This window comes from Papaver somniferum, chromosome 7 (genome assembly GCF_003573695.1).
Source record: "Papaver somniferum cultivar HN1 chromosome 7, ASM357369v1, whole genome shotgun sequence".
Classification (NCBI taxonomy): Eukaryota; Viridiplantae; Streptophyta; class Magnoliopsida; order Ranunculales; family Papaveraceae; genus Papaver; species Papaver somniferum.
In genome coordinates, this window is record NC_039364.1 from 6,311,088 (window position 1) to 6,322,125 (window position 11,038).

General features: G+C 37.0%; 1 protein-coding gene across 1 annotated transcript; it reads left to right on the forward strand.

Annotated features, from left to right (window-relative positions):
- Window positions 1-7,776: 7,776 nt before the first annotated feature.
- Window positions 7,777-8,620, forward strand: LOC113293981 (class V chitinase-like). The gene is made up of 2 exons (XM_026542419.1): window positions 7,777-8,500; window positions 8,598-8,620. Exons 1-2 carry the CDS (start codon window positions 7,777-7,779, stop codon window positions 8,618-8,620), a joined length of 747 nt encoding a protein of 248 aa, XP_026398204.1.
- The last annotated feature ends 2,418 nt before the right edge of the window (window positions 8,621-11,038 follow it).

The window sequence follows — 11,038 nt, forward strand, 5'->3', positions numbered from 1 at the left end:
AATCTCAATTTTACTAATTTGATCATAATCTTACTGATTTGATCTTGATCAAAAAAAAATTTACTTTTAAAACCATCATTCCCATTCTTATAGTGGCTCCTGCTGACAAAAAGATGGAGATAGAATTCACCAGACTCAAGAAAGAATTTGACACCAGAGGTTATTCGCTTTCCCTTCCTTCTGATTCTGATTATTCGTCCAAACTCAATCTTGAGTTAATCAATTCCAAACAATGGACTAATCAGAAGATTATTGTATCACTAGGACAACTTCTGAATAATCTTCCTATCCCACTGTATAATCCAAAAATTCCCTTGTTCTACGAAATTCTGGCTGATGATCGATTCGCACGGGGAATATTTCAGTTAAGTGGTGATGCTATTAGAATATCCTTGGAGTATTCGCGTCGCGCAGAAGGATTAGGAACTTCTTATGCTTATGAGGTGCGAAATGAATTGTTCCGTGACAAAGCTATCAACCCTGTTGATTATACTCCTGATAATTTCTTCAAACATTACTATGTTGTGATCATGAAGAATGAATCAACCAAGTGGGCCATTCGCTTAAGAAGAAAAGATGGCATTTCTGAAGACGAGAAGATTATGCGAGATGTAGATTGGAATGAAAAATCCAATAGTACTGCTCGCAGGTCTAATGACACATGCTGGCTTAATTTCCCTGTAGTCTTAGAAGGTCTTTTTGTGTCAGGCAGAGCTGCTGATGGTAGCGATCTTCCCTTGCCTGAGAAACTTTCTGCTTATCAGCCTTGGAAATTGTTTCTGTCCGAAGATGAGAATAAGAAAGCGGTGTGAGATCTTCACAGAACTATTCTAAACTTCGCATGACTTTATTTTCTTTATTTCTTATTTTCCTAGCCCTTCCATTCTAGGTTGTTAAGTCAAAGACTATGGATAAAAGGGCCAACGCTTCGCACGATGCGTCATCTTCGCAGAATATCGAGGTAAGGAACATTCTTTCTAATTTTAACAATATTGTTGCCTCTGTTCCTTATCTTGGTTATTCGCGCAGGTTGAAACTTCGGGTTTTAAAATTATGGGTAAAGCTAAGAATTAACCCAAGAAACCTGTGTCTAAATCTTCATCCAGGAAGCGTAAAGAACTTGACCCTTCTTCAAGTCCTGAATCCGAAGATGATGATTTTCTTATTTCTGAAGATCCATCGACCTCCTCCTCCATGAAAGATTTATCCAGTCTTTTCTCTGATACCATGTCAGCTATTAATAATGATGAATTACAACGCACCTTTGAAATGGTTTCTAAAGTCTACGATTCTCCCATTTTGGATGACCCATCTCTTCGCGGAGCTGCTTCTGCAATAAACCAAAGTTTTCAATATGCACTTGGTTCTATGGTAATATTCACATCTTCGCACTTTCTTTAATATTATTTCTATTCTTTATCTTCGTTATATAATGCTTTGCTTATATTTTCGCAGGTATCTCGCTTATCTTATGCGGTTTCCTCATATTACAAAAGAAAACTTCTCAAGTTTAAGGGAGAAAATACCAAACTTAAGGCTGAAAATACTTCCAACTCTGAACGTATTCGCTAAATCCGAGAAAGAAATTATGAACTAATTGGTACGTAATTTTTATCATTCCCATTCTCTTTGCTTTGTATGATAATTTTTATCATTCCCATTCTCTTTGCTTTATATGATAATTCGCATTTCTTATTTTTGTATGTCCGCAGACATTTATAACCTATCTGATGAGGCAACTAATTTTCCCGATGAGGAAATTCTTTTAGAACATCTCAATTCTTCTTTAAACAATTACCCTACAAAAGGAATTGATAATCTTAGTTTGGAAGAGTTAAGACCGAAGTACACTGCTCTTAGAATGGATCATAGACCTCTATTGACTACACTCAATAACTTCAGACGTCGTCTTCATGAAAATAAAGAAACAATTCAGATTTTGGAGGCAAGGAAGAACAAACTCATTAGTGAAAAAGATGAGGTTGCTCTCAAGGGTGCGAAGGCATTAGAAAAATTCCAAGAATCTATCCTTAAAGTTCAAGTTAAACGTGACTTAGCTTCGAGCGAAAAGAACGTACTCGTTGAAGAAAGAAATTTAATTCGTTCTCAACTTCTTATAGAAAGTGAAGCTGAGTTTAGTTGGGCTGCTAGGGTTCTGAATGATGCTAGGAAGGGTTTGGCCGTAAATGTTAGCCTTGAATTTGAACATTCTGCACTGGTTAAAGACATTATTTCCAATCATGAAGGTCATTTGTTGCTTTGTCATACTTGTCATTTCCTGAGGATGATATCTTTTTTAACTCTAACTTGCTTATTTGTTCTTCGCGGAGAAAGAGAAGAATTATCTTGGAGAAGAATTAAAGACACAATTATCTTCTCGCAATGCCAAGTATCAGCAGTTAAAGAAGAACTATCTCGTCATTGTTTCAAATAATGGAAAGGATGCCACTCGTGCTCGTGATATTGTTGTTAAGAAAGTCTGTATTGATAATGATATTCCTCTCTCAAAGTGTATATTCGCAGACGTTCCCCCAAATGAAGATGTTCCTGATATTGAGGATAGTGAGAAAGAATATGAAGAAGAAGTAAGTGATTCTGAGGCTGAGCGAAATGATGAAGATAATTTAGGCAAAAATTAATCATTTTTTTCTTGCTGTAAATTATTTTTTTGCCCCTTGTATATTTTCATGTTTTTTGGAATTTCTATTTCAATGTACACCTTTTAAGTATTAATTTTTTCTCCTTTAATATATGTTTCCTTTGTACACCTTTCTCGCATGTGCATGAGACTATCATACGGGGAAAATAACATTCTTCTGATGTTTGCATTCCCATTCTTGCATATGTTAATTGTCACATACTAATTGGCTAATGAACATAATGTCGTTCTCTACTTTATTTCTGTTGTATACCATGCAAAATTATTCGCAGTATAATTATTTTCCTGCAAAACAAAGTTAGTAAATATCTTATTTTTCTCATGAGGTCTTATTTAGCCTTCCTAATTAAAAGTCTTATTTTTCCCAAAAATTTCTTTGCTCTTGTGCGACGAAATCGCAGGAAGTCTTTACACTGTAATGTATCGACCCATTGATCTAGCTTATCTTTTTCTTGTATTATTACCTCTTCAGGTTCATGATGCGCGTAAATATGAAAATCCTTGGTACTCCCATGAGTAAAAAGCCTCATGACATTTACGTCTTTTGACACAATTCAGCTCCTTAATGGAGGGTTCCGTCCTTATCTCCCCCCTGGTTGCCCCTTCAAGGAAGCTTACCTCTACCGGGTTAAGGTTGGCTCCTCCCATCCGATAATACAAAAACCAGTTGATTTCGCAGTCTCTTATCCCTCCACCGATATGGTTTATGGTTACGAGACTACACCTTAAGTGGGGTATCTTCGGCCGAGTGCATCATAGTCAGGACTTGTCAAGAGTGGCAAGGTACACTCCAGACACCCCGGGGACTCTTGACTCAACCGTGTACCTCGGCGCCCTGATCGAGTTTCTGCACTCCTTAGGAAAGATCTTATTACCCCAATCTTTCGATTTAGGTGTCTTTCCTGGATGGGCATTTTCTTTTTTTCTCACCCAAAATCTCCATGACTCAAGTTCCAGGGTCGATGTAGCTTTCCCTTGAGTCATGCTTTACCAGGTTTTCCCCGACTATGACGTGCGATAGGTATTACTTTTTGCCTCTTGCATTTATGCAAACTAGGTTGCACGCCACATTCGGATGCCTATCCTCCCTAATTATAGTTTTTATTTCTGTTGCCTTCTATTAAGGTCTTATTTAGGACTTACATTTGCCTTCTATTGATATGACATCATCATATGAAAATAGAATTTTTCATTCCATTCTTATGCTTGAGTTATACAACTCTAGTACATAGAATTCTTATTAATTTCTTACTCATGAAGAAAAACATTTGAGCTTTTCGTACTCTTCACTTTCTTCATTCACCTTTTGCATCTCTTTAAGTTCGCAAATGCTTCTCAGAACATTACTTCGCATGATTTCATTAATCTCCACTGTGTGAGAAGCTTCGCACATTTCTTAAGAACATAAATTTTATCTCTGTGTTCTTTCTCCTTCTTTATAAGTACTCTTTCTGGATCGTTTAGTATTATTATTCTCAGAAGGTTCTGCCTCGGTACCCTGCTTATCTGTTTTCCAATTGTAGACACCACATCCACCATTAATCTTTCACCTCTTTGACTATTTTTAACATTCTTCTTCCAATTTCTTCGCTTGCATTCTCGCTCTTCACACTTGTCAATATCAGTTTCCAGACATGTTTCTACCTTCATTAGTATATCCTCTTATTATTCCAAGACCTTGAGGTAAAGGAAATTTTATGCATTGATGAAATGTCGAAGCCACACCCAAGATACTATGCAGCCATGGTCTCCCAATCAGAGAATTATAAGGCGACTCAACGTCAACAACACAGAATACAATTTCTGTTGGAAGACTTTGTAGAGGAATTCGCATTGTCACTTCTCCCTTTGGCTTATTTGCAGAACCATTAAAGCCGTAAATTTTATAAGCTGAAGGAATTAATTCGTCATCTCTTCCACCCATGGTCTTGTATGTATGATAAAAGAGAATATCAACATAACTCCCAGGATCTATGAGTATTCTGTTTATAGCCCAAGTATTCGCTTCATCTTCTTCATTATCTTCTACTTTTGCTTTCGGGTTAATCCTTAACCTCACCACTAGTGGATATTCATGTGGTTCTCCAGCTCCTGGTGTTTCTTCCGCGCTGAATGAAATAGTTTGCTTTTGCCAATCCTTAAGTGGTGATACCTTCGCAAGGTTAAAGATTTCTCTTCCATCATTATCTCTCGCATGCACCCGACTTAAGATGTTGTCATGAAAGTCTTTTATATTCTTGAACGAATGTATAATCGAATTACAGTATAAGTTTTTCGCCTTCGCACCAACTTGAATTATATATGTATTCTTCTCTTTCCATGCACCATATGCATTTCCTCCTGGTGGTGGTGGTGGTGGTAAATTATGTGGCTGCTTTGCTAAGAAGTGGTTCAGTTTTCCTTGTTCAATCATTCGCAGTATGATTTTCCTCACGTTCCTGCAATTATTTGTTGTGTAACCATGAAAGCGATGGTATATACAGAATTCTTTGCTCCTTCTCCCAGGGGGTGGCTCATCTCCTACATTATGTGGTTCAGGAACTTCTTCCATTAATATAACAACTTCCCAGATTTTGTCCACTGTACTCAACTTTGGCAAGTTTATCTGTTCCCAGACCACCTTTCCAGTTCCTTGTCTTTTATTACAATATGGTTGTTGGCCCCCGAAACCTTCTGGTGGATTGTCCATTCTTTCAATCTTATTATTTCTTCCGCGATCTTGAAATTGTTTTTCTTTGTATTCTCTTTCGAATTCTTCCTGATCTGCACTACCCATTGCTACCAGCTTTTTTTTTCCACCTCCTTAATGTTCTTTCCTTGATTTCTTGAGATGTAACCGCATTTGTCATTATTGGGAGAAAACTTGGGTTCCCATTATTCGCATCGGGTATCGCAACCGGATAAGATTCAATTTCTATCTGCTTCTCGTCAAGTGCTATATATTCCTCATGAAACTCGCGCAGCTCTGACATTGTTATGGTGTCTTTTATCCTGAAGATTTGTGTATATAATAAATCTATAAGAAAAAGATCATTGATAAAAGATAGTATAAGATTTCGTTCATCTACCCTTCTTGCCATTTCACTGCACATGGTTCTCCAACGTGTGGTTAGATGAAGCAAACGCTCATTGTTCCTTCTGCGAAGTCCAAAGGCTGTCTCAATCCCGGGTCTTGACATATTATTACTGATATATTGTCCCAAAAGACGTTAGGTAAATGACGAAATTATCTAATGGTTCCTACTGGAAACCCTTAAAACCATTGCAAGGCTTCCCCTGTCAAGCTGGCAGGGAAATACTTATACAACACTGCATCATTCTCTTCCCATTGCAACAGAGATCGTTTGTAATCTTCTATGTGTTGTATTGCACATGTACTTTCATCAAATATACTTGTGAATACTGGTAAATTGCATTTAGGTGGTATTGTTGCACTTTGAATTTGCCTCGAAAAGGGTGTTTTTACAGCTTCCTCTACTGCTTCTTCTAGTTGTCTCCTTCCACCATTTCTTCGCGCAATCATCATTTCTCTTAGTTCTGCCATTTCTCTAAGAATTTCTTCACTCATAGTTTGATATAAATCTTGTCTCATAGGTCTTTTTAATCTCGCTTGCCTCAACCTATTCTCATGATTATTCTGTCGCGTGGCTTCTGGGATCTCTCTTTCTTCAGCTTCTTCTCTTCTTCGCCTATGCCTTTCTCTTTCATCTCTCATACGCTCACGAATAGCATCATTTCTTTCATCCTCTTCTTCGCGTGCATATTGATCTCCCAATATTTCTCTTCCATGAAATAGAATTATCCCTTGTTATGAATCATTTTCTTCATCGTTATCTGTCTCATAGTGTGTGCGATGTCGTTCGCCTAGATTTCGACGTCTGTTATTCCTTTGGCCTTCTTGTTGGTGATGATGCACACGCGGTTGTTCGTATCGGGCATATTTTATGTGTCTCTCCTCGCGTTGATCTTGTAAATTATCACCTACCTGTAAGTTCTCATCAATATTATCTAAAGGTTGTTCTCGCCTAGCACCTCCTTGGTTAGATTGACTTCGTCTTGATGAACTTCTGCTTATCCTAGATCTTGATCGTGTAGCGCTTCTTGATCTACGTTCCTGTAATCTGAGGTTCTCTTCTCTTAGATCTTCTTTCTGACGTATCAAGTTCGCACGCTCTTCCTCTTCTCTTCGCCGTTGTGCAATCAATATCTATCTAAGTTCTGCAATTGTCATAGTTTATTTGTTTCCTTCAATCCTTCCTGCATCTCCAGTTCTTTGTTCCTCTTCTTCGGTAGAATTCGCTCGTGCGGTATGAATGCTCACTCGATAATAATCAATATCATTATTCTGCTCTTGTGTACGCTGAGATCTAATTGGAGATACATTTCTTTGATTTTCTCTTTCTCCTATCTCTGGTTGTTCAGGAATTTCACCTCTTCTTCTTTCAGCAATTCTTTTACTCCTCCTAGTTTTCGCCGTTTGTTTAGCAGTAGATCAAATTCGTACCATTTCTATCTCCTTTTAAAAATGAAAGATTCCTTTTAAAAAGAATCGAAAGGTTCTAATGGTGAAAATCTCAATTGTTCAAAGAAAAATATTAGATCTAAAATTATGTAAACTCGATTTCTAAAAGAATTCACCAACAGGTTATGTTAGTCCCTGTTTCTAGCGCCAGATGTAGTTGCAGGAAATCCTACAACCACACTTATATAAGAATATGAACAATATACTAAGAAATCATGGTGAAGATCATTCGTTTATTCATTGAAATCTTAAATTGGATATAAGATAATACAAAGGTTTTACTTTCTCTCCAAATAAACTTTCTCTCTCCTAATTTCTTGTCTAACACACACTAAGAGATCTCTCTATTACATGATAGCCTTTCCCTTTATATAGGGTACTAAATAGTGGATGACATCTAATAGAACCACTATTTTCGGAATCATTGTGCGATACAATCGCTCATGTGCATTCCTTCATCTTCGCACACTTTGCTCTTCGCACAGATCTTTACACTTTACTCGTGATTATGCTGACATCATCAAATACGTCACCTTCATTTTACTATGTACGATGATCTTCGCTTATATTACATGACCTTTACTTTGCATACATAATGAATGTGCGATATTTCATTCCAACAATCCAAGTGGCCCGTAAATATGGTTTCGATGGACTCGACCTTGACTGGGAATACCCGTTAACTCAAGCAGCCATGGTCAATCGAGGAACTCTACTCACGGAATGGCGTAAAGCTGAGACTGGACGAACAGGAAAGCCAAGACTTCTACTAACAGCCGCTGTTTACTTCACGCCAAGCGCTTATATCCTATCATCCGAGCTTACAACTTACGACTCCCTCGACTTTGTCAACCTGATGTGTTATGATTATCGTGGAGATTGGGATACATCCAAGACTGGTGCACATGCTTTGCTTTACGACCCTTCAAGTCAAATTAGTACTAGTGCTGGAATTCAGGCGTGGATACAGGCCGGCTTGCCGGCAAACAAATTAGTTATGGGATTACCGATGTACGGGAAAACATGGAAGTTGAGGGATCCGAATGTGAATGGAATCGGTGCACCGGCAGTCGGGGTTGGTCCCGGAGCAGGGATTCTAATTTATTCAGATGTGGTGAATTTTAATGGAGTTAGTGGTACTCGAGTGGTGTATGATACGCAAACAGTATCTATGTATTCCTACCGCGGAACCGATTGGGTTGGATATGATAATCCTACAACTATTGATGTCAAGGTTAAATATGCTCGAGATAATAGCATGGGTGGGTATTTCTTCCGGGCAATTGGCCAAGACAAGAATTTGGAACTCACAAATCAAGGTAAGAAACATATTTGACATTTCTTTTTAATCCCTGCAGTATTTAGATATGTGATTATATGTCGACTAATCTATTTTGGTTTTTTTGTTTCCAACAGCTTTAAGGTCATGGCAGAGGTAGACATAAACCACAGGGCATACAACATCGTCCTTGCGCTTGCACATTTACTTTAAACAAGCAAATTGTTGCCCTATATATGTGAACTCACTATCAAAGGTATACTGAATAAAATGCATGTGTTGGCAGAAAATGATGATTAATCTGAAGGAGAAATAATAACAAGTGACAAGGCAGAAAAAGGCTTCCTTATTAATTGATTAATCTGTGAGAACTGTGAGAGGCAAGATAATAACCGATCGGAATCGTTATAAGAGACATAAAAGATCAAGCACTAACATTATCACAAGATTTGCTCCACAAATACTGATTATATGAATCATCCTTTTCTACCATCCCAGTGATCCAGAAAGTGGTTAAATGGTTTGTCTAAAACAAACTACACAAGGCTACAAATTGCATAAGTGCAGGGATCACAAATAAACCAACCATTTTTCAGGGGTTCTAATCCAAAAGTAATTATCTAAACTAAGACCAAGGTAACAGACGTATACTAGGTCAGTCGGAATCGATGTGAAATGGTCTGAATCCACGGTCTCAATCCACATCTGTATTGGTGATTGTTGTTTGTGTCTGTTGCTGAGGTGTTAGCCAAAGATCTCAGATTTCTAGCTGAAGTAAGATCGAGTTCTGCCGGAGAGAAAAGAAGTCCAACTTCTGAGCTACGATTGAAACCCAAGACCTCAAATAAACACCAAACAAGCAAAAGGAGATGAACCGAGAACAAAACCAAATACTCCGTCCGTTCCATTTTAGATGAGTGTTTAGGTTATTTTTTGTTCCACATTATTTGATAGTTTTCATATTTTTCCCATAAAATTATCATCAATACCCACACATTTTATCTTGGAACCATAAATTTATTTTTAAACACACAAATAGCAATTAATGTTTGAAGACTTTTCTCAAGGACATAAGTAGAATTTTTTTAATATATCTCTCCATTTCTTAATCTGCTCATTAAATAAGAGAAAAGGTAAATATGATTTCGAGATTACGGGAAAGAATAAAAACATCGTCTTCATCTTCGTAATCAACAAGATAACCATTGTAATCTTTCTATCATGCTGTAATGGTAAGGAGAAACCTTTAGACCTCTTACCAAACTGTATGCACAGGGTAAGAAGATCGGGAAAGAATGATCGAAAATGATCATTATAAATTGATTATCCTCTCTACAAACATAAAGGCTTTCTAACTGTAGGAGCAATGGAGTGAACAGATGCCTCGATCTAGTACAATTATGCACCTCCACATCTTTGTAGTTTCCAAACCAGTGGAGGGACTAGACGTTCCCTTCCATATCAAGGTGAGAAATTTTAGAAAAAAAATCCAGCCATCTCTAAACTAGTGTTTAGAGCAATTCCTATGGGATGAACAAACTCAAACATTTGTTGAGCCACGTGGATGAACAAACTGAATTCTCCATTATGGGAAACAAGGAAAAATAAACAAATTAGATCTCACTAGTAATTTTATTAATATAAACTAATAAGAGTTGGGTCTCACTGATGATTTTATTTATATAAATTATTAAGAATTGAATCCCACAAAATATTTAACTAATAAAAATAAATATTAAAAAATAAACCCTAAATATCTTAAACTCCAACGCCAGCATCTTTTCTTCCAACTCCAGCGTTATTGGCAATGTCGTGCATCCATACCATAGACGCGCGCCAGATGCTACGACTGATGTTCAAACCAACAAATCTGATGGTTTGAACATCGAGTTGGAACAACCAGCGCGCATCTATTGTGAAGACGCGCGACTGTACCATTGACGTTGGCGCTCGAATGAATGTCGCTGGCGTTCGAATGAATGTCGCCCCTCACATACTCTCTCTCCAAAACCTGATTATTATAATTATGGTTTATTTTTTATTATTTATTTTATTAGTTAAATAATCTGTGGGACCAAACTCTTATTAGTTTATATAAATAAAATGATTAATGGGACCCAACTCTTATTAGTTTATGTTAATAAAATCAATAGTGGAACATAAAATATCAGATTTATTCATTTTGCCTTGTTTCCCATAGTGGAGAATACAGTTAGTTCATCCACATGGCTCAACAAAACAATTGATTGCGATAGGAATTTCCCTTAGAGCATCTCCAATAGTGGATGCTAAAAATCTTATGTGGAATTTTTTATTTAGATCCTTATTTATGGGATTTTATATACGTGGAAAGAATAACAATGTCTTGCTCATGTACCATTTCCAATGGTGCGGGGTCTTATTTTTAAGATTAGTCTTTTGGATAAAAAGAAAAATGTTCTTTTTTTTTCCTATTGGTTTAAAAAAATTTATTTGGTAATAATAATTAAAAAAAGTTGTTTGAATTGCTCAAAGTCTAAACAAGACTTTCTATAAAACCTTTACCCCTCTTTTTTCATAGGACCTATTATTGGATATG

Excerpts from the sequence above, each read along its gene's own strand:
- LOC113293981 (XM_026542419.1), top strand. The coding sequence starts at position 7,777 with ATGAATGTGCGATATTTCATTCCAACAATCCAAGTGGCCCGTAAATAT. Across the intron at positions 8,501-8,597 it reads TTTGGAACTCACAAATCAAG|CTTTAAGGTCATGGCAGAGG; the intron begins GTAAGAAACATA and ends TGTTTCCAACAG.